At 48.9% G+C, this 24,358-nt stretch overlaps 1 protein-coding gene across 6 annotated transcripts in view; it reads right to left on the minus strand.

Annotated features, from left to right (window-relative positions):
• R3HDM2 (R3H domain containing 2) overlaps positions 1–24,358 on the minus strand; it is a 2,186,793-nt gene that overhangs the window by 1,378,163 nt on the left and 784,272 nt on the right. For all 6 annotated transcript variants that reach the window (XM_069653574.1, XM_069653576.1, XM_069653575.1 and 3 more), the window contains one exon: positions 20,893–20,952. In XM_069653574.1, the coding sequence (XP_069509675.1) occupies positions 20,893–20,952 (60 nt within the window). The remainder of the gene's footprint in view (positions 1–20,892; positions 20,953–24,358) is intronic.

A 24,358-nucleotide genomic window follows, 5' to 3' on the forward strand; every position in this document is an offset into this window, starting at 1 on the left:
ATACCTAACAGACATTCGAATGAGCACACACGTAGCGACGGACCAGTCTGTGTATGGTATATTTTCTTGGCCTCCCAAAATTCAATTATAAAGTTCAATGACTCCTTTTGGTTTCCACTTTTATCTGTGTCGCTCTTTGCAAACGCCTCACATACTGTTCTCTTTGTATAATGTTGCGGCTTGCAATCTTGGTTCAAAACACAAGCTGGGTTGGTATCAGTCTCTCTGACTCAATGGCTGTGCTGTCTTTTCTGACACCGCTTTGTTGTAGGAGCCAAGGACAGTACCACTGCTGTGAAACTGCATTCATCTATGATAGCTTATCATGAGATTAATCCATTTATTCATTCATTCACACATACTACATTCATTCGTATATGCATCCAGTTAGCATTAGGGTATGTTTGAGCACTATAGTTTTGCTCTAACCTTTTATGGTTCAGTATATGCCGAGAGCCATGTGATTGTGTGCGTGCGCACGTGCATGTGTGTGCGCGCGTGTTAGAGCTAGGGTTTGGGATGCTGGGAGGGAGCTCAGTGCTATAGTGGTGTTTAGTAGAGCATTGCTGGAGAGAAGCCGGGAGGGTTGGGATACTAAAAGCTCTCAGTGCTGATTTGCTTGCTAGAGTTTAGTGTCATTTTGTCATGCATAAAATAAACATGCATTCTGCTTATTATGATTTGTGTCTTTTGTGATCTCTCCATGTAGTGTGTGTTTTCATTCTTGTTTCGTTAGCATTTACTTCGTTTTCACAAAATGGCACCCAACACGGGGCCTTCCAGAAAGGCAATCAAGGACGGCGGCTGGAACAGAAAAGGATTGCGACTGCCAAGTAGAACGAAGTTCGTTGCAGCAGCTGTTCTGATCCACTTGTTGACCGAGATAGTCTACGGCGAGGGTTTTGAACACCGCGTTGTACAGTCGTGGATGCTGTTTGCATTCTTTTGGAAAGAGGTTGCCAGGCACAGAAATAGGGAGATCGAAGAGTAGATGGGAGATCGCGTTGATTCTGTGTTATATTAGTTGAGCTTGCTCCAAATTTTTTTGAATAGGTTGGTTTTGAAATGTGCGCACATATTTGGCAGGCTAGAGAACACTTTTTTTTAAAGATGCCTGAGGTGGTTGAAAAATCACACTTGTTGTGAAGATGTGTTTGATGAGAATAAAGCCAGAGGGTTAGAGAATGAAACGACTCAGTACCTTAGTGGACTGAGAGCAACAAGGGATAGAGTGAGGAAAATGTTAAGAGAGTTGGGAAGTAGTCCCAGAATCAGTGCGCCAGTCAGTGCATGACATAGGGGTGGCCCATAAGGAGCAAGTTACCTAGGGCAAACTTGAATGTGATATATGCTATGTTTCAGACATGTTCCATTGACCGTTTAGTGCTTCCAGATAGTTCCATGTTAGAGCAACAGAATTACCAGGTTACTCACCGTAGTGACCACCTTACTCCTAGTCCATAGTCCCCTTTCCTCCATACTTATGGGACATCTCTCCGTCCTGTGGGACAGGACCGGAGCACTTTTTAGAAAGCATCCACATTTTTTCAAAAATGTGTCCCTCCTCTCTTTCCTGCGTGGGGCCCGGCACGCGGCCGTAACCCCGCCCACCTTGGCTCCGCCCCGCGCATCACCCATCAGTCCTTTTCTATCGCAGGGTCAAGACCCATTAGAAATAACAGAGGAACCTTATTAGAGGCGACGGCGCGCAGGCGTATGGAGGAAAGGGGACTATGGACTATGAGTAAGGTGGTCACTACGGTGAGTAACCTGGTAATACTCCTACATCCCGTCCCCTTTCCTCCATACTTATGGGAGATTCCCAAGCACTCCTTACAGGAACTATGGGTGGATGGAAATACCCCTTACTGCAAACAGGTTCTTCAGCACAGCCTGGCTGAACTGAGAGTCTGCTTTAGAGCTCATATCGAGGCAGTAATGCTTACAGAAAGCAGATGGGGAGGCCCAAGTAGCCGCTTTAGCGATGGACTCCCAGGGAACACACTTCTGAAAAGCAACCGCGGCTGCCTTGCCTCGCACCTGATGTGCATGGATACCTTTAGGAGGTTCCAGCTTTTGGACGGTGAAAGATTCCGTGATACAGGCAGCAATCCATCTGGAAATGGATGCCTTAGACGCCGGCCTGCCCTTGGGTTTACCGAAGGTCACAAACAGTTGGGAAGAGCTCCGAAGCTCAGAAGTCCTGTCCAGGTAGAACTTAAGAGCTCTTCGGACATCCAGGCAGTGTAGAACCCTTTCCGCCTCTGAGGCAGGGTTCGGAAAAAAGACCGGAAGGGAAATCGACTGATTCAGATGGAATTCGGTCACTACCTTTGGTAGGAAAGCTGGGTTCGTCCGAAGGACTACCTTGTCCTTGTGAAAGACCAAGAAAGGATGCTCCACCGACAATGCCTGGAGCTCACTCACTCTCCTCGCTGACGTAACGGCTACCAGAAAGGACACTTTCCAGGACACGTACTTGAGGTCAACCGTAGCCATTGGCTCAAAGGGTTTATGGCGCAGCGCCGTCAGGACTACATTTAGGTCCCAAGGCGGGTGCAGACTACGAACTGGAGGGTAGATGCGTGTTAAACCAGCAAAATGTCTCTTCACCACCGGGTTAGTTAACGAATAAGAACACCGGTCTGTAGAGAGGTAGGCGGAAATCGCCGAGAGATAAGTCCTGCAGGACAAGACTTGAACCCCTCACTCTGCTAGGGAGGATACGAAGGACAGCACTGTGTCAATCGTCGCCACCCTTGGGTCCAATTCTTTCTCCAAACGCCAATGACAGAACCTGAGCCATTTACTCTTGTATTGGGATCTGGTCGAGGGTTTCCTGGCTGCCTGGCTGCCTGGATAATGCGTATGTTATCCGCAGACAAACCCAAATGCTCTAGAGCCGTGAACTCCGGCACCATGCCGCCAAGTTGAGTGATTGTGGGGAGGGGTGCCACATCTGCTGTTCCCCTTGGTGAAGAAAATCGGGAGTTACTGGTAACCTGATCGGCGGACACACCGACAGGTGTTGAAGTTCTGAGAACCAAAACCTGGCCGGCCACCACAGAGCTATCAGTAGAAGAGAACAGTTGACAGAGCTCTTCAACTTCCAAATTGCTCGATGAACTAGAGGAAGAGGCGGGAAGGCGTAAGCTCTCATGTTGTGCCATGGGATCTCGAGTGCGTACCCCAGAGAGGAGGCTCCCAGCCCCCCTCTGGAGGCGTACTGAGGAAGCTTCTTGTTTACCGCCGTGGCAAAGAGGTCCACCTCCGGTGTGCCCCAATGCGAGAAAATCCATGAGAGGATCTCCGCCTTCAACTCCCAATTGTAGCTGACCACTGTCCGCCAGCTGAGGGCATCCGTGGTGACATTCAGCCGGCCCGGGATGTGCACTGCAAGCAGCCAGACCCCATAAAACACGGCCCACTCCCAAATCTGGATGGACAGATCCACGAGAGGGGGAGACTTCGTTCCCCCTTGCTTGTTTATGTAGTACATTGACACCGCATTGTCCGTTCTTATGTGGACCATCTTGTTGACGATGAGGTCTGAACGACTTGAGCGCCAGAAAAATCGCCAGAAGCTCCAATTGATTTATGTGCAGGAGCTTGTCCTGAGGTGACCAGAGGTCCGAGACCTGAAGAAGATCTAACATCGCACCCCACCCGAAAAAGGGAGGAGTCTGTCGTGATCGTCACCATGGGGGCTGGGTCCTGGAACCCCGCGCCCACTGACAGGTTGCTGAGAGATGACCACCAGTCCAGGTCCGCTCTCATGGAATCTGGAATCATTATCTGCTTGGAATCCGGGTCTACAGCTTGATGCCAAGAACTCCAAAGAGCCATCTGGGTCCGTCTCATTTTGAGACGAGCAAGAGGAAGAGCCAGTACACACGAGGCCATGAGGCCCAGAAGCCTCTGGAACCACCAGGCTGACATGCTCTCCGACTGCGTAAACATCTGACACGTGGCCAACAGATCCGACATTCTGTCCCCGTTCAGATACACTCGGCAGTCTATCGTGTTCCAACGAAAACCCAGCAAAGTCAGGTTCTGTGAGACCGTCATGGAGGATTTCCGTCAGTTCACCAACAGCCCAAGATGGAACAGGAGCTGAAGGAGAGACTGGAGGTTGCCCGCTGCTGCCAACGGACAAGGGCTGCGTAGGAGCCAGTCGTCCAAATAGGGATAAACATGGATACCCTGGAGACGAAGATAGGCCGCAATCACCGACATCATCTTCGTGAAGACACGCGGCGCCGAACTGAGGCCAAAAGGAAGCACCCGAAACTGGAAGTGCTCCTCTCCCAAAGAGAAACACAGGCATCTCCTGTGTGGATTCCAAATCAGGATATGCATGTACGCATCCTGAAGATCCACCACGCTGAGCCAATCGCCCATCTGCAACGGGGAGCGAATCTGGCCGTTCCCTACCCCAAGAATTTCTCTTCGGGTAGGGAAAGATTGAATTGGGAAAGGTCTAGGATGGTGCGCAGGCCAGCCTGGTTGGGTTTGGCACCGTAAACAGCCGGGAGTAGAAGCCCTCCCCTCGCTCGCCAAGGGGAACGGGTTCCACAGCTCTGAGGAGCAGAAGTTTCTGAACCTCGGACTTGAGGGAGGGTGAGCCAGACAGCTGAAAAGGAGGGTTGAGGGGTGGGATAGGGGGTAAAGTTAAGCATAAGCCCGCTCGAGCGACTGACAAGACCCATCTGTCTTCTGTGATGGCCTGCCATGCCTCCCAAAGAGACGCAATGCGTCCTCCCACCGGGGTCTCGTGCGAGCGCGGAAAACCCTCATTTAGCAAGTTTATCGGTGGCGGTGCCACCTGAACCTGATGAGGAGGCTGAGGACCTGGAGAAGAACAAGTTACTTTCTTACCTGGTAACTTTCTTTCGATGGGATGGCCCGACGACGTATTCCATATCTATGACATGTAATCACCACAGCTGTGCTGCTTCGGAAGCTTTTTTTTCGGCGTCTGCGTCCTGCGTCGATGACGTCGATGCGCCGTCATCGAGGACCTCCTCCGACGTCATCCGATGTGATAAGTAGGACGCACGACGCCCATAGCCTCAGTTGTAGTTTTTTCCCCCAGAACGTGTGACATTAGTCAACTGCCAGTCAGACACAAAGCCTTGCGGAACGTAAGCTGCAATCGCAAAAGAAATTCTGCAGCGGGGAAGGCAGGGCGGGAGCGATATGGAATACGTCGTCGGACCATCCCATCGAAAGAACGTTACCAGGTAAGAAAGTAACTTGGTTCTTCGAGGGGATTGGGTCCTCCGACGTATTCCATATCTATGACAGACTCCCAAAGCAGTACCAGAGCAAGGAGGAGGGAAAGAATTTAGAATGAAAATTTAGAATAGCCAATCAAATAGCAGAGCAAAGGACCGCCTTGCCAAAGGCCAGATCCTGTCCCCGGATGGAGTCGAGGGAATAGTGACGTACAAATGTATGTACTGAAGCCCAGGTGGCTGCATCACCGATGTTGCGAATAGGAACACCCCTCTGCAGGGCAGTAGATGCAGCCACACCCCTGGTAGAATGGGCTCGCAAGCCAGCCGGTGGGTCCTTACCCGCCAAGCGGCAACACTCCGAGATGGCTAAAATAATCCAGCGAGACAAAGTCTGTTTCGTCACAGCTTGCCCCAAACGCTTTCCAGCGTAACCAATAAAGAGTTGATCGTCCACTCTGACCCGGGACATGCGCAAAACATAAAAGCTTAAAGCTCTCCTAGGATCAAGCCTATGGAGCCTCTCCTCTTCCTTACCAGGATGCGGAGGAGGATAGAATGCCAGAAGAACAACCTTCTGGGCCAAATGAAATTCCGACACTACCTTCGGAAGAAAAGAAGGACGAACTCTAAGGACAACCCTGTCCTTGTGAAAGACAGTGAAGGGTGGCTTAAATGAAAGTGCCTGTAACTCACTCACTCTGCGAGCGGAAGTAACCGCAACTAAAAACACAGTTTTCAGAGTTAACAGCCTCAAAGGGCAAGAATGTAAAGGCTCAAACGGAGCACCCATAAGAAACTTAAGAACAAGGTTTAAATCCCAACCGGGCACCAGGAAAGGTGACGGAGGGAACACATTAGTGAGCCCTTTCAGAAACTGTGAAATTAAAGGGATTTTAAAGTAAGAACACTCTTCAGACGAGCGCTTAAAGATGGACAGCGCCGCCAGGTAACCTTTAATGGTACCCACTTGCAAGCCCCTGTGGGCCAAAGAAAGTAAAAAGGACAGAACCATGGGGATGTCACATGCAAAAGGATCCACATACTGAACTCTGCACCAGTCGCAGAACTTACGCCAACAGTACAGAGACTTTGTTGCTGGCCTTCGGGCCGAAAGCAACACCTCCATCACGTCCTCAGGGAGGGTCCAATCCCTATACCTCAACCTTTCAGAAGCCAAGCGTGAAGGTTGAGGGATCCGACCTCTGGATGGAGAACCTGACCCCCCTCCTGTGAGAGCAGATCGTCTCGGTAGGGAAGACGACGTGGAGGGCAGATGGACAAGTCGAGAAGGTCCGGGTACCACGTCCTCCGAGCCCACGCCGGAGCAATGAGGATCATCCGGGAACCGAACTTCCGTAACCTCTGTAGCACTTGCGGGATGACGGGGACTGGAGGAAACGCGTACAGCAGCGGGAACGACCACTCCACCACGAACGCGTCTCCTAAGGCTCCTTTTGGAGGAAATTCCCGCGAGCAAAACCTTTCGCACTTCCGGTTGACACTGGAGGCGAAGAGATCCACTTGAGGGGTCCCCCAAAGGGCGAAGATCTCCAGGAGAATCTCCTGAGCCAACTCCCACTCGTGAGAGATCGTGCTCTGCCTGCTCAGAGCGTCCGCCGTCACGTTTTCGTCTCTGGCCAGATGAACTGCCGAGATCGAAACTTCCTGCTGGATGGCCCAGAACTCGAGCTGCATCGCCTCCCTGCACAGAGGAAGTGACCCTGCCCCCCCCCTTTTTGTTGAGGTAGTGCATGGCCACTGTGTTGTCCGTCAGGATCAGGACACTCTTTCCTCGCACAGTCGGCAGAAAAGCCTTCAGGGCTAGCCTGACGGCCCTCAGCTCCAACAGATTGATATGGAGTCTGGACTCCGACGGAGACCAACGACCGCTGACTGTCAGCCCGTTGGCATGAGCTCCCCAACCCGTGAGGGATGCATCCGTCACGATCGTCACCTCCGGCCAGGGAAGCCAAAATGGAGCCCCCTTCATCAAGTTGCCTTCGACGGCCCACCACAGAAGGTCCCGGGCGACCGAGGGCGGCACCTGGACCGGGTCCGACATCCTGCCGGAGGACTGCGACCATTGCGTCTTGAGCGCCCACTGCAAAGATCTCATCCGCAGGCGAGCCTCTGGCACCAGAAGAATGCAGGATGCCATGATGCCGAGCAACCTCAAGAACTCGAACGCTGGGAGCGTCTGGGCATGCTGAAACTTGTGCACCATCTGCTGAATGTGAAGAGCCCTCACCTGGGGAGGAAAACACTGCCCCAGGGAAGTGTCGAGCACTGCTCCGATGTACTGGAGCCGCTGTGTTGGCGTCAAATGGGACTTCTTTAAATTGAGGGAGAAGCCCAGCCTGTGAAGGGAGCGGCAGGTGACGGACAGATGATCCAGGACTTGCTCGGGAGAGCTCCCCCTGATCAACCAATCGTCCAGGTAGGGGTAGACGTGAATCCCCCCTTGCCTGAGATGCGCTGCCACCACCACCATGAGCTTGGTGAAAACCCTCGGGGCGGAGGTCAATCCGAACGGCAGGACCCGAAACTGAAAGTGCGAGTCGCCAACCGCGAACCTCAGGTACTTCTTGTGCTTGGGATGGATCGGCACATGGAGGTAAGCATCCTTGAGGTCGAGTGACACCAACCAGTCCTGAAGCTGAAGGGCCTGGAGGACTTGAGAGAGAGTAACCATCTTGAACTTGTCCTTCCTGAGGAGTTTGTTCAAACCGCGCAAGTCCATGATGGGTCTCAATCCCCCGTCTTTCTTCGAAACCAAAAAATAAGGGGAATACCATCCCTTGTTCCTCTCCGCTACAGGCACCAGTTCTATGGCGCCTTTCTCCAGCAGGGCTTGAATTTCCTGCGCAAGGAGCGGATCTGGACTCTGCAAAGAGAGGTTCCCCGGTGGATTGTTGCGAGGCCTGTGCCGAAAGGGAAGACAGTAGCCGTGGGTTATGCTCTCCAGAACCCACACATCTGAAGTAATGGCATGCCACTCTACAAGATGCTGCGCCAGCCTTCTCCCAACCGGCGAACCATGGGACATGGCCTCATGACTGAGTGGGAGCGGCCGCGGCGTAACCTGAGGGCAAAGAGGCAACTGCCCGAGCGGCCTTGGCACCACGGGTACCCTGTCGTCCACCTCTGGTACCCCTGCGTTGGCCTCTTTGACTGCCAGCTCCTCTCGCTTTACTGAAGGACGAGTAATAGCGAAAGGAACCACCCCTCCGCTGCTGTCCCCTAGGACGAAAAGGCGGAGGTTGGCGAACTGCAGCGCCCAACGACTTCGCTGCAGCTTTCGAGGTCTGCAACCTCTCAAGGCTCTCGTCAGCCTTGCTGCCAAAAAGGTGTTCACCGTCAAAGGGCATGTTGAGGAGCCGAGACTGTACATCAGAAGCAAACCCCGACTTCCGCAACCACGCAAACCTGCGTATCACGGTGCTCGCCGCCATGGACCTACTGACGCATTCAGCTAAGTCCAAACCCGACTGAACGGACTCACACATGGCATCCTTACCATCCTGGACCATAGCAAGGAAACCATCCCGTTCGTCCCCTTTGGGAATATGTTCAGCCGCTGTTAGGCAGAAACCTGTGCAGTTCCCTCTGGGACCACTGCAAAAGATTTAAGACTACAGGTGTTGGCAGTAAACCTACTTGGTAGCAGTCTGCACCGCACAGATTCACTGTGGTAGCTGTGGCTGAGCAGCCAGACTTCCCTCAAGACGAGTTAGGCAGTATACAGAGGATACATAATAGGTACAGAGGCACAATAGCACAAGCAAACACTGACCAGAGCTAGGTGTAAAAGTATAGGCTTATTTATTAAAGGTACACTCATAAATTACACTAGCACATTAGAAAAGGTAAGAAAGTCAAACACAGTTACTATTACTCATATGTACATCCCTAATCGTTTGTTGGACAATTCTAAGTTAACACCACTTATTTCCAACCAGAGGTGAGCGCTTAACGTTAGATGGTACTCCAACAAGTATTACCAAAAGGGAGGGAAAAGGTAGAAATAAAGAGAGCAGTAAGGTAAAACACTTTTCACATAAGGTTAGCAAAGGCAGTCAAGGGTGGAACAAGGAGAATTAGTTCGGGGCCCGCTTTAGAGGGAGCCAGGCGAAAAATGTGCCCAAGATCACACAATGTCACAAGTCTTTGCAGGTGGGTAAAAAGGTTTTACTACGGTTCTGAAAAGTTTAGTTAGGGTGTCCCAGACCTACCCAGGTTCGAGAGCCGAGGGCTAAATCTACCCCGTACAATCGGTGGCAAGGGAGGCCGGGCGGAACACAGTACCTTTAAAAGTGGAAAGATTCCTCTAGCGGTGGTAGTCGTTCCTGGTAGTGGGTGCAAGTCGCGGCGTCGTCCCGAGGAAGAGGTGATCTCGACGTGGAGGAAAGCTGCAGGTCGTTGCACTACCAGGGATGAGGCCAGCCGTGGAGTTCTCCGGTCACAAAGGATTTTTACCCCTCTTTCGCGGTTGAGGTAAAAAGTGGTATCCCGGTTGCCGGGGTGCTTGGCACTGGCAAGGCAGCCACAAGATGCTTCGGGACGGCGAAAAGAAGGCAGCAACTGGTTGTCCCCACCAGTTAAGGGAAGAAGACTCTCCGGCGGGAGATCTCCTCTGTCGTCGGGAAAAGTGATGAGACGATTCTGCAGGGCTTCACCGGTGGTGTCGCCTTGGCAGGTCGGCTCGGCTTCTCCCTCTTCGGCTTCTTAGGTCCTGTGGCGACTTCTGAAGAACCAGTCCCAAAAACCCTGCTTTTATGCAGCAAACCCCCATTCATACAGCCTAGCTGTCACTCAAACATGCTAAGTGGTGAGCGGGGTGGCTCACCACTTGGGCCAATCACACTAGAGTGCGACATGAGTTGGCAAGGCAACTCAGTCCAGGGTGCCTAAACCCCCTCCCACACCCCCTGTGGTACCCAGACAGAATGGCACCACTTTGGAGGGCTTCTGTGCAGAAGCCCGCCAAAAGTGGAACAAAGGCTCGACTCGGGTTCAGGGTTACTGAAGTGAACCTAGACGCCATTTTGGCGGCGAGTTCCGGCAAAAAATCCCAACCGGTGAATTTATATTAATTAAATAAACCGGCGGTATCTTTAACATTGCACCAAAAAGTGCTGCATCAAAAACAATGGGAAATCCCATTGGGAAATATTCCGGTGGAATATTTCCGTGGTATCCACTGCCACCAGCTAGAACTCGGCGAGGGGGGACGGGACAGTACCCCCTCGACAACAGACCCAGGGGCAATCTAATTGCCCCTACCAGTACTTCCACAGTAAGATGGTTTGTACTGGTTAAGTTCCTAAGTTAAGACTAGTAAAGTCAATGGTAACTTTACAGACCCAGGAAGACAGTAGTCAGTCCCAGGGTGTGGAGTCTATGTTTGGGGGTCTCTAGGACACCCCTGTGCTACTGCACTGAGGGTGCTGTGTAACACATTCAAAAACCAATGATGGCCTATGGGGAAAATTACACCCTAGCCCATAAGCACATAGCAAGTCACAGAAAAACTCTCTCAAGTCATGTCCAAGCGTGAGGGTAAAAGAGTCTCACTCTTGGCAGGAGAAAAAATAAACCTCAGAAAATCCAGCAAAGCTGCTGGGGGACTCACTAGGTTAGGAAATTCAGCCTAAACAGAGAATTCTTCCTAATAGCCGCTAACGCAACACAGTTCCACAGAGTGTGAGTGAAACGAGACAAGGCACAAATGGAGTTGGCCGCCTGAAGCGCCATACCACCAGAAGAAAACACTTTCTTCGCCCAGCCATCAAAACGTTTGTCGTCCCTATCAGGAGGGATGGTAGGGTTCGACGCCTGCTTTGCCGGGGCCGTGGCCGCCTGCACCACCAAACTCTCCGGAGTGGGGTGCCTGGTCAAGTAGCAGGGGTCGCTACTGGCTGGACGGTATTTCCGCGACAAGGATCTGCCCACCGCCGGAAGACTCTCCGGAGCAGTCCAAGCCGCCGCCACCCTTCTCTGTAAAGCCATATGGAACGGCAGTACCGTGTCAGTTGGGGGACCAACATCAAGGATGTCCGTCAGATCATCCTGCACAAACTCCCCTGGGGGAGCACACCATCCCAAGTACTCAGAAACCCTAGCCATAAGGCGACGGTACGAGGAATCGGCATGAGAGCCAGGCTCAGGCCTACAAAACTCCACCTCCGGAGAGGTGTCCAGTCCACTGGCATCATGCAGTGACTGTCTCAAGTCATCAAACTGACTATGGCCCGAGACAATTTCATCTGGAACCTGACTAGGAACCAGGCCATCAGAATCCTCATCCGCCTCTGAAATATAGTCCAGGTGGCGAAAAGAAGGCACCCGAGAGTGCTTGCTCTTAACCAGAGCCTTCCTAGGGGGTCCTCCCGGGCCACGGGGTACCTCCGACACGAAAGGCGTCGATGGCGTCAAGCGAATCGGCGTCGAGAGAACCGGCATCGGCGCCGAGAGGATCGGCGACGACGTCGAGGAAATCGGCGTCGACGTCAGACGCAGCGCCTCCAGCATCGGCGGCGTCGACACAGCCCTTGAGGCCGGAGCCCCGAGCGTGTCCCTCGACGACCTGAGCGGCGACGGCTTTGACGACTTCCTCAGAGCCGGAGCCTCGAGAAAGCCTGTCGACGCCCTCGACGCCTCAGACGTCGATGTCTTCCTCGAAGACCTCACAGGTGCACACGGTCTCGAACGCGTCGAGGACCGGGACCTGGAACGGGTACGTCGAGAACGAGTCTCCTTGTCCAAACGGGACCTCTCCCGTGACTCGTGCCGACCACTCTTGCGAGCGGTGCCTCTCGACCTCACACAACCAACCCCACTCGGGGGCGCGGACGGCATAGTACGCTGCGACTCAAGAATCGCCAGCATTTTCTTCCCGAAGGAAGCCCATTCCTCCGGCGACGCACGGCTGGTGGGGTAAGCGACGTGCCGGGCAGAGTCCTCCGAAGAGGACCTGGAAGACGACCGGTGTCGGCGCTTCCGAGAATGCCTCGAAGAGGCTGAGGAGTGGCGAGACCGACTCCTAGAAGGAGACCCACGAGACTTCCGACGATGACGCGGAGAGTCACCCCTCGAATCATCCGTCGAAAGCCCCGCAGACTTCGACTTCCTGGGCTTGGACACCCGACCTACCGACAACTTCTTCTTACGTTCGCGTAAGGCTTTGGACGTGAGCGACTGGCAGTCGATACAGTCATCCGTGTCGTGGGCCTCCCCGAGGCACCAGAGGCAGGCGTCGTGCGAGTCCGTCACCGACATCTTGGACCCACACTCCCCGCACTTCTTGAAACCCGGACGCGGGGTCGAAGACGAAGTAGAAGACATCTTCACACGAAGGATTTTCACAAAAACGAACAGGTTCGAAGAACCGAGAAGAACAGAACTCTAAAGAGTCGAGGCGTGAACCGAGAATCACGAAGCAACACGTTCGCGGAAAAAACGGAACTGAGGCTACGGGCGTCGTGCGTCCTACTTATCACATCGGATGACGTCGGACGATGTCATCGACGCAGGAGCCGAAAAAAAAGTTTCCGAAGCAGCACAGCTGTGGTGATTACATGTCAGATATGGAATACGTCGGAGGACCCAATCCCCTCGAAATACTGCGTACGCTGTTGTCTACAGCGGTTATTCCCTGCAGGTGTATCCACTCTGCGAGATTTGTGGTCGAGGAAGCCCCTAAAACCAGAGGAAGGTCGACCTTGCGACAACGGCCTTTGAGACTTGAAGGAAGCTTTAACCAAAACAGACAATGATTTGGCCGTCTGAGTGCTGTCTTTGGTTTTGGTGAGCTCTACATCAGTAGAAGAGTGAAAAAGCTCCTTACCATCAAATGGAAGGTCCAGAACCTTGTCTTGCACCTCCTTCGAGACCTTAGTGGCATGTAGCCACGCTTGCCGCGAGGTATCAACCCCAAGCATCAGACCCCGAGCCGAGGTGTCTACGTGATGAGCCGCAGCCTCCAGGAGATCCTGGGCCAAGACCCTGGCATCGGAAAGGCCTCCTTTGAAATCCTCCAACTTCTCGACCGGAATGTGCTCCTCAAACTCCGACAGACCTCTCCACATCCGCATGTTAGCTCCCGCCAAAATCAATTCTGCATTGGCCTGCCTGAGCTGCAAGGCCGAATTGGCAAAGATTTTCCTCACTAGGGAGTCCAGGAGCTTGTCCTCCTTTCCAAAGACCTGAGTAGCCGTCGCAGAGGAGGATGCTGCAGGTCTGGATTGCAACGTAGCCGCAGCCACCACTGTGGAGGAGGGAGGTGGACAAGATGACAAGGCCACTTCTTCCGAAGAATGTAGCCTGTACCTTGTGTCAATCTTTTTGATAAAAAGTCCCAAGTGTGGCTTTTCCCAAACTCTTCGGACCTCGGCCAGAACGTCCTTCTGCAAGAACAGGCCGGTATGCGCCAAAGGAGACGAGGTGAAAGCCCCAGAAAGCACGTCCTCCTGCAGAGCAGGTGCCTCGGCCACCGGAACATCTAAGAAACTCATGTCCAGTACCCGGTCATGGAAAGCTCTGGTAGAGCGGGGAAGGTTCTCGTTGTCCTGATCGCCTTGAGGGTCAACTGACAGGTCAGGATCCTGCTGAGCCGTGTCAGGCAGTGCCTTGTCCACTGGGGACAATGGTGGCACAGGCGGAAGCACAGGGGGAGGCACCACGGGCAATGGAGGTGCCAGCGGAACCACCGTCGGAACGGGTGGACATATCTCCTTGAAAAGCCTTTTGAAATATTCCCTCAAGGGGTCGGTGCGCATAATCGCTTGAAATTTACCGAAAAAGGCGTCCTCAGGAAATTGTTTTGGAACCTGAGGAGGCCTCTCATGAGGTGGACAAATCCAGGGACGTAACGGGGAAGGGTGCCACACCGGCCCCTCCGCTGACGTATCCACATAAATCAAGGGAGCCGCCTCTGCAGGCAACGAAACATTGTGCGGAAGAGGCATCCGGGCGTTCCAATCATAAACCGGCCGGTAAGGATGCACACAAGGGACCTTAGGTTCACCCGAAGGACCGAACCCAACACCAGGGGCCGATGGCGTAGTTGTAGGGGTAGTACCTAAAATGGCCGCCGTGGTCGTGGCGGGAACGGCCGCCATTTTGTCCTCATCTGAGGGGAACTGCGGCACGTGAGGAAGTGAGGCAGGGGTCCCCGTTGATGGGTCAGGGGTCTTAATTTTAGCCTTAACTTAAGGAACCTCGGCAAAGCCGGTACTATGAGGCCTGGAATGTTTCTGCGACATACCAACCGCCAACTGAGCCTTCGAAGGAAGAGCCTCGGCAATGCCGGTAAAATAAGAAACTTTCTTTGCCCCCCTCAACAGATCTGGTGTCACCACAAGAGCGGGAACGGTGCGCTGTCACCGACAGGGCCTTGCCTGGCTCCTCAGAACTGTTGGTATCCTTAGCCTCTGCACGAGGGACCTCGGACCTAGGCCCGGTAGAAGCCTTATTTGGCAAGGGCCTCGAACAACCGTTCGGTAACCTCAAGCCCAGCCAAGACCTCGGGGTGCACCTCGGTTTTGTTTGTGGGAAGCCGGAAGAGCGGCCTCAGAGCAAGCTCCGGTACCCCACGACTCAGTAGAACTGGGTCTACAAACAGCCCCCACAGGAGGGGCCTCGGAGCATACTCCGGTGTTCACAGGCCCCTTACAGAGACCCTCGGAGAAAACTCCAGTAGAATTATTAGGCCCGACAGGCACCTCAGGGCGAACCCCGGTAACAGAGCGATCCACACCCCTCCCGGCTCGAGAGGAACCCGGGAAGGTATTCCCCAGCCGGGGTGCTCTGAAAATTAAAGAACTTACCGGGCGTTTTTTTCTTCTCGTCGATAAACGCCAGAAAATGCAAAGGAGGAGTCCGTCCGAACACCACCTCCCACCGCTCCAACCGACGTTGAAGTGCCCGGACCGAAAGGGAGTCACAGTGAAAACAGGAGTCCCAACGGTGTTCCGGACCCAAACACTCTAAACAAAGAGGATGGGGATCCGCCCTCGCAAAGCAACGGTGACACGATGAACAGTCTGTAAAATCTAGTTTAAAAGACAGACTAGTAAACGAACGCTAGCGAGAGCCAGAGAGGGGAAAAAGGGAAGAAAATCTTCCGAGGATGCAAGTGCGTCCGGCCCCGATCTTGTGGAGAAAAGGACTGATGGGCGATGCGCGGGGCAGAGCCAAGGTGGCCGGGCCCCGCGCAGGAAAGAGCGACACATTTTTGAAAAAAATGTGGATACTTTTTACAAAGTGCTCCGGTCCCGTCCCACAGGACGGAGAGATGTCCCATAAGTATGGAGGAAAGGGGACGGGACGTATGAGTATGATGTTTCTGTAGAGTTTACGTGTATGCCAGAAATATGTCCTATGCTAGAATTAGTACCCATTGTTATTGGTGCCTTTGCAGAGAAATGTCACTTGCAGAAATGCCATTATGGAGAGAACTTCTTAGGAGTGAAGGTGTTGAGAGAAATGTGCACAGTGATTCAGTGCAGTACTGATGATGCATACTTGACAATATTCCAGCAGAGAAATGCTTCTACAAAGCATTTGGCATTGCATTCTGATTTGATGGGGAGAGATGAAACGGGGAAATATTTGACATTAATTGTAATAGCACAATTTTGCCAGCTTATAGAAAGGGTGACAATGTTTTGCCTGACAGTTTTGAAATGTATTTAGAAGACAAATTGACCATGAATTCTGCACAGGCAATATGCTTTGTTGTGAATAATGCATTGACCTATGCTGGAATGCCACGAGGATACACTGAAATTACTAGCATTTATAGTAGAGTGCAGGTTGATTGATTAGAGTTGCCACAATATTGCACATTGTTACTAGCAGCAGACTGTTGTTGTGAAGTATGTCAGAAGGGCAGTGTTAGCTTACTGAATGAAATTACAAATGCAGGAGGGAACGTTTCTTTGGATGAGTACAAGAATTGTCAACATGAAGAAATCCATGGAGGTTTCCTGTTGTTGAAGGAGGGTATGAGAATGGCACCATTGTCATGGGATGCTTACTGTCAGAATGAGAACGCTTTTGTCACACTGAATACAGCTTTGTGTTATGCTACAATGATTTCGAATTAAATTAAAAAGGTATGTTGTGTTTGCATACGTGAAAGATGGATATGCTTTAGGAGTGGTAGTGCAAGAAGAACATGAGGGGAGAGACAGCTCATGGGGATATTTTTCCTTTGCATTAGGTCATTTTGGTTTTGCGCTCAGAGAAAGTGAAGGCAAAATGCTTCACAGAGTTGACATCAGCTTGAAGTATGACAGACCTTTGTCAGTACCTGAAATGCTATACACTGAATGAGAATGACCACTGAGATTTTAGCATTGCTGTCTCCGAGAGACTAGAACAGGTTACATATTGTATGCATTGTGTAGAACAGTGCAATCAGAAATTAATAGCTTTGCCGTGTTTGAGAAGAGTTTACCGATATATGCCAAACATTGATACTGCACTTTTTCTTGATTTCCTGAGTTATATCTGATGCAGGGAAGACTGGCCTACGCATACCAACTGACCTGTTGACCCAGACTGATCGGGATACAGACTGGCTATGACAACTGAACATCCGTGCCAATTGATGTTGCCGAAAAGCAGCGAAAATCTAGGGAATGTATTTGAAAAAGATATCCGTTCTGCCTCGAGAAGTACGCAGAGAGAAGCTTGCTTGCCGATTTCCAGGTTGCCCGAGATTCGCCTTGTAGAAATCCCTGCACATGGATAGGTTTCCTTGCTGATGTTTCCAAAATGGGAAATGTTTGCCACAAGTCTGTTTTGCGAGCTGTTTGTATAGACTGCGACAGAAGAATTTGGAAATATTTGCCCTGCCTTTGCCCAAATCGGTAGAGGAGATGGTTAAGGGATGGAGTTACATATCGACAAACCTACCCCCGGTGCTTTGCCTTCATTGAGAGAGAGAAATATTGACCCTTGTTTGGGGCAACTTGAGGGTCTGTTCAAGATTTGCAATGCTCATCGTTGTTCAGAAATCGCTCTGTACAAGAGTGCCATGACACAATCGGTATCAAAGGATAGATTAGTGAGAGACCTTTCTGGATTGAGGGTGAGTCAGGAAAGTGCTACTACAGATTGAGAATGAGAATTTGTTTGGCACCCACATGAAACCAACAGTTTGTTCGCTCCATTTTGCTTGAAGATGCCTGCTTACAATGCAGTGAGAAGTGAGCAATGATTTGATCCATGAGTGAGCCTATGTCATTGAGGCTTCTTGATAGACACTGATGTCCACACCACATGTTGGACACTGGAACTATGCTAGGCTACGCTATGCCCATGTAAGGGTCGTGCAGATGTGAGGACACGCACAGTTTCGTCAGACTGGAATGATCAGTTCCATAGAAGACTTGTCACTTGCTAATGACTGTGAAACAATAAGAACTGTCTCTTGTGTAGAAATTAAATGTACAACATCAGAGAAAACTGATTGCCCATGTCCATAACCCATGCTACACTTGCTATGAATTGCTGTGCTTTGTTTTCTTTTTTTTTTTTTTTTGAGTACACACGCTTGAATAGACAGTGCATTATGAGCACTATGTTGAGATACATCTGCTATTTGCTGTTTGCTATTTACACGAATTGCTATGCACCATTTAGAGAAATGTGTTCTGGTTTTAGAATGAATGCACCATGGTTTTATTTGTTTTGCAATGCTTGCAGTTCTCATTAGGATGCTGCCAATTAATGAAATATTAGAGCTTGCTTAGTTTTTATGCTATGTACATGATTCTAGAGATCTGACACACTTGCCAGCCATGTACATGTTTAGATTGCCAAAGGTTTGCCTGGTCTTACCAGAACACTACTGAGTGTCACTATGCTTGTTCAATTGTATTACTGTCCCAGTAGCACTATTGAAATATCCATGTTATTTCTTTAGTCTGCTTGACTATGTCTGAGAATTTAGCTATACTATTTGCTTTTGTATCCATGTTAGGACTACACCTGACACACTTGTCTAGAATTAGTATTCTGAAATGGATTATCACATGATAAATAGGATTGTTTGTGAAACTGCATTCATCTATGTTAGTTTATCATGAGATTAATCCATGTATTTGTTCATTCATATATGCATCCAGTTAGCATTATGCTATGTTTGAGCACTATAGTTTTTCTCCAAGCTATTACGATTCAATATATGCTGAGAGCCATGTGATTATGTACACTTGTCTTTTATAGCACAATATAGTGTGCTTTTAGGCGCTAGAGATCTGCTTTGTGTGTTTCTGCCATACGATTCTGAGCAAGGAGAGGGATTTATTTTCTAAACGAACACAGTGTGAAATGTTAGGATAATAATTGCCCTTTGGCAGAGAGTCAGCTACTCCTTGGCACAGAGAAACGAACTTGCCGAGTGAGGAGAATGCTATGTTTTGGGTTTTGCAAATGAGACTGCTGTCTCAATGCGAAAGAAACATGATATGCTTGTTCTGTCCTTATAATAGAGACATGTCACTGAACTAGTACAGTTCATGCCATAACAATGTATCCACATAGGTAGACACATGCTGTTTTCCATGAAATGATTTCTACGCATATATGCAATGTGTGCGATAGCCACAATGGTTGGGGTTACTAAAAGCACTCATTGCTAGAGACTGCTGATTTGCTTGCTAGAGTTTAGTGTCATTTTGTCATGCATAAAATAAACGTGCATTCTGCTTATTATGATTTCTGTGTCTTTTGTGATCTCTCCGTATAGTGCGTGTTTTCATTCTTGTTTCATTAGTATTTACTTCTAATTTTCACACGGCGGCAGCCACTCCTCCCCGCCTGGTTTATCAACACGGGAGAGCCCCGGGTACCTCGGACACACTGTGCAGGTTTGATCAGCCTTAGTTCCTGGTCTTCGGCTTCTTACTTTCCAAGGCTCACGAAAGTAACTGTCTTTAGAGGTCACGGGTACTTCCCTCCTTGCAACGCTCTGGTCTCGCCGTCTTTCTCCTTGTATTAAACTGCCATCTTGGAACTGCTGTTGCCTCGTGTTTGCCTTGCTCAGAGTGGACTTTCATGCTCCACCTTTTATCCATGTGTGGAAGTGTGATGGAAATCAGGTGTGTGCAATAATCCGTAATTGCCTGACCTTGCCCGTCCATGGGGCTGGGACATGTCATTTATACGTCTATCGTGTTAGTCTGTTGTCGCTCACAGTGAACAGTCCGCACGAAAGTGTTTGAGTCAGAAAGGGTGGGGAAAAGGGATTAATGGGAAGGGGATAACGAGTCTCACCCTCTGGTGTCCTACTTCCACTCCCCAAAGACCCCTCATCCAGGTAATCCTACCGCATTGCCCCCCCCTCCCCCTCTCCCTCCAAGAACTGGATACAAAAGCAATGGCTGTGTCCTGGCCACCTGGATGACAGATCCCCGGCGACTAGCGAGTGAGACACCTTCTGGTTTCTCACTAGACCAAGCACAATAATATACAATGTAATCTATTGTACAAGCGGCCAATGCAGACACTGTAAGAAGGGTGGGTACGATACCAGTTTAAGGCTTAAGCTCATCTTAAAACCTATTTTGAATTACCTAAACATGCATTTATTGTATCTAAACCCAATTAGTATTCAAGCAATCTAGGTCCTTTAGAACACAGGACCATTGTACAGGCAGTAATCTTGCCTCTAAACATTGTGCAAGATATGTTCAGCATATATACATAGTAGTGGCAGCTTTTAACCAGCAGTATTACATGGGAGCTTCCACAGAAACCGAACGTTCAATCAAGTCACAATTCTTAATATTTCTCACTTTTGAGTCTTTAGTGCCAAAATAAGTACATTCCATAGAAATAGCACGAGACAAAATAAAAGGAGAAAAGATACAACCACTTAAATCAATCTTGTAACAGTATACGTGGACCATAAATAATGGCATTGTTGCGCTTAATCTCAATTCGGACCCATTATCTCAAAGACCAAACTTTGGAACTGTATTTGCATAGTTTCATCTTTTTCATCATGCTTACATGCTAAGCTGTACAGATAATGGAACATACTTAGGTATGATGATTTACACCGATTTCACAAACGTGAACTATTTGTATACCAGGTGAAAAAGGCATTTTCTAGATCACCAGCAAAAAGGCAGCCCAAAAGGCATCCGAGACTTAACGTGCATTTCAAAACATTTGATTAGTCCGATCAATTCTCTATTGGCATAGAAAAGTACAGGCTGAGGTGTACTAGGTGTTCAGAGAAGTTTAGTAAAGGTTGGGTGGAAGAGAGGAGTATTGTGCATGCAAAATATGAAAGCATGTCCTTGTACATAGGCTCAATGAGTACAAATATTTGGAAATGCAAAACTAACAGAATAGGTGGGATGAGAAGCTCTCATTAATCACAGGTTATGGGCAGGAAAAAGAACTTTGAGGAAACATTTGTCAAACAGAAGGCCTTTCAACTCCATGCCACGGCCAATAGTTTTAACAGTTAAAATCGATTTTGCCAGCTTCCCATCTCATGATCTTAATAAGCATTTCAAATATTAACTGTAAATCCACTTAAAGGAACACTTTGAAGTAAAAAAAAAATCCACCATGTATTTAAAAAAACGGCATTAGTCAAACGTTTCTACTTAAATGTTTTGTGGCTTACCTATTATCGTTAATAAATTCCAGAATTTCCTGTTCTAATTTTAGCAGCATCATTCTATCCCTGCAGGGGATAAGAGGAAGACAATCACTGACAGCACAGGACATGCACAATCCTACATGACTACCCAGTCAGCCAACGCAAACTAGGTCACGTATAGAGTACCAAGCCCCACCTTAATTCTGTGGATTTTGATATACCCCAGTGACTACTCCACCGCAGTTTTCTCTAGGACTTCAGAAGAAACACCATACTTTGTATTCTTGCAAAACATTTCAGAGGCTGCAGACAAAGGATTTCTGTGCAGCTCCGGTGCCGCCAACAATGTTTGCTGCTTAGTCTTGAAGGGTACACAATGCTAAAATGCAGCAAGCAGTTCCACTACATTCTAGTCTAATTTCCCTGGAGCAAGGAAATGCCAACATTTTCTGAGGCTAGGCCCATAACATTTAATGAAAGGACTACAAATCTGAATCCTAATCAAGAAACCTAGAATCCCTACCTCAAATAAATATTTAGCAAATTATAAATGCACATGCTAAAACCAATTTCCACTCTGGACATAAACTGGTCAAATAGAGATGAACATGTTTGCTTAGCTGATTAACAGTGCTATAAATGTACAGACTCCCCTATATAGTCCTTTATATTGTCAACCTTCATAAACGTTTTAGCAGCAAGTACACATTTTCTAATCAGACAATAGCAAATTGTGAATAGAGGACTGCACACAAGTGGCTGTACTACACAGGTTGGACACCAACTATCTTCCATGCTTGCCCCAAAGCACTGTTCCAATCGAGGAGCAAGATTACAGCCCTAACAGAAGATTAGATGCAAACAATGCAGTCTGAGAAGAGCAATAGTAAAGCGTCACCAGACTTGAAATAGAGCTTAAAAACGAGTCTTACTCCCTCGTTGGGCTCTTTGCTCGCCACAACTGAGAAGTGATTTCCAAGGAAAAAGCAATGGGCGGGTGTAATAACATATGCCAATGCTTGGCTTCAAGGGACCGTGTTCCAAAACTGGGCAACTTCTGCCGATTTGGCAACCAGATTAAATTGAAGTTTTATACTGGAGTGGTGGTGGAGTCACAATAGTTTTCAAAAGAAATTAACAAGATAATATGGCATTCAATTACGCATGTTTAATATATTAAGTATACAATGTAGATCAGATTAAACAGTGTTCAGAGAAACTGTACACTTCACTGTGTGGATGGTCGTCAGAGCTGATGCCTATTAGCGGTTTATCGGGTTTGAAGAGAGAGCCAACAACACAGAGAAACGGTAGGATTTTGAAAAGTGTCCTAAATTATGTAATCTCTATGAAGTTTTGGAAGTGTTTGAGACGAGAAGCTACTACTATGAAATTGTACCCACAAGTTTGGATTATTTTACGCTTGGGGAATAAAAGCAACATACTGGTGGCAGTTTGGCCTTTTCAAGCCAAGTGGGGTAAACATATTGGCTAATGTCAGTGTCAGTGTTGATAGCCTGGAGGGGAAAGTGATTTTATAAGAAGCATCCTTGTCTGCTAATTAACACTTTAATCAGAGTAGCAGAGGCAGCATTTTGGACTTATTGCAGTGAATGGAAGTTTGATTCTCATAGGTCAACAAATAGAATGTTGTAGTAATAAATGCAGGAAGACTGAGGACCTTGGTGGATCTTAAGGGGCTTTGGGAGCTAAAACATGGGTGGCATTTAGAGAAAGAATGGCAGGTAGTCATGTTGCTGCCCTACAGAATTACAAAACAAAATAATGTCTCCGGAAAGTTAAATATTATACATGGATAATAATTAAATTAACCTGTGCATCCTGTGAAAAGGCAGTATGCTCAAGGATGACATGGGAACGAAGTAGGCAGAACAAGGTTCATTAATCCACAATAAAGCATGAGGTACAGCTACATCACCTCTCGGCGTGGCAGAGTAAATGCCTCGCCACAGAGAGAAATCACATCCTTGACCCTGTGTACATGGGCATGAACTAAAGAACATGTCAGGGAAGTTTTTGCAGTCAGTCACACTTTTAGTCGATATAAAATCTTCAAGTCAATACATCCAATACATTCATAGTGTTAGTGATATAAAATTCATATGGGCTAAAAGGAACGTGCTTCAAAAACAAAATACATAAAATAGATTCATAAAACTGACAGTATAGAAATCATATAGACCAAGTTGTATACACTACAATGAGAAAGCTCAGAGGAGAGCCCTGCTCGCAGCCTCTGGCAATTCATCTAGAACCAATTTGCAGTTAGTGGCAGGGTTCAATAACTTCTTTCTCAACAACCAGGCCCTATGGGTGTATCGAGCAACTGTGAAGACTACATGAGGTTGTGTGCTGTGCCGCAGAAACATCATAGCTGTTCCGGTGTCACTCATCCCAGCCTCTTTCAGTACTGGCTTCAGGTACATACACCATAGCTGCTTAATTTTTACACAAAACAGCATAAGATGCAAAACTGACTCACTTGCCTCCCCACACATCATACATTGGTCCAAGACAGAATATTTCCTGCATTGCGTAAACACGGCCAGAAGTAGGGTCCCTAGTCTCACTCGCACATATAGGGACTTTTCAAATGGGGTAGTGCTTACATCTAAATAGGGTTTCTACCAGGTACAAGGTAGACGGGACCCAGTTTTAGCTTCCTGCCGCCAGCCTCAAACTTGTCCCTTGCTCTTCGGGCCGCACCATGCCAGCTGGTTACAAGGGTTATCCCATAGATTACCTCCCCCTATATTGTATAGGGTTTTTTTTTTTACATGGAAAATCCAGTGAATTGTTTTTCCTCCATCCATGGCCATCAAATGGGATAAGGCGTCTTTTCCAGCCCTTCCCGATTCCACATCTTAATCCGAAAAGGGCCAGTTTAAGGGATGCCAAAACACCCACAGGGTTACATCAAGTTCCAAAAGTACTTTGGCGGAAGAGGTACTACTGGGTAACGCAAGCAGTTTTTTCACAAACTTTCGCTCATTTATTGTCCATTTTGCAAGCTTGGCATGCACCCACAAATCAGACCCATAGAGAGCAGTGGGAACAGTCTGCTTTCCATACAGGCCTAAAGCTAGGGAGATGGCTCCACGTCCATGACTTGCATGGAAAGCAAGAATGGAACCCCTCTCCCACATTTTTCCAGGATAGGAACAGAGTGTTTACCTGGGCGACCCAACCTTCAGATTCTTGAAACCGTAACCAAATATAGTCAGAGTTTTAGATTTGGTCAAGCTGGGTTCCATTCACCTTTAACACCAAGGGCCTAGTTCTTGCAAATCGGGGCTTAAACACCATTACCTTAGATTTTTCTATGTTCAAATGCAGTTGCAACTCTTTGCACTTGGACACAAATATCCCAACAGACTTTTCCAAACCTTGCGGAGTTGTGGGCAATAATACTGCGCCATCCTCAGAACAACGCAGGGCACTTATCCACGGCCTTCCTTATTAGGACAGT

Source organism: Ambystoma mexicanum, chromosome 3q (genome assembly GCF_040938575.1).
Source record: "Ambystoma mexicanum isolate Mex_15411 chromosome 3q, UKY_AmexF1_1, whole genome shotgun sequence".
Taxonomy (NCBI): Eukaryota; Metazoa; Chordata; class Amphibia; order Caudata; family Ambystomatidae; genus Ambystoma; species Ambystoma mexicanum.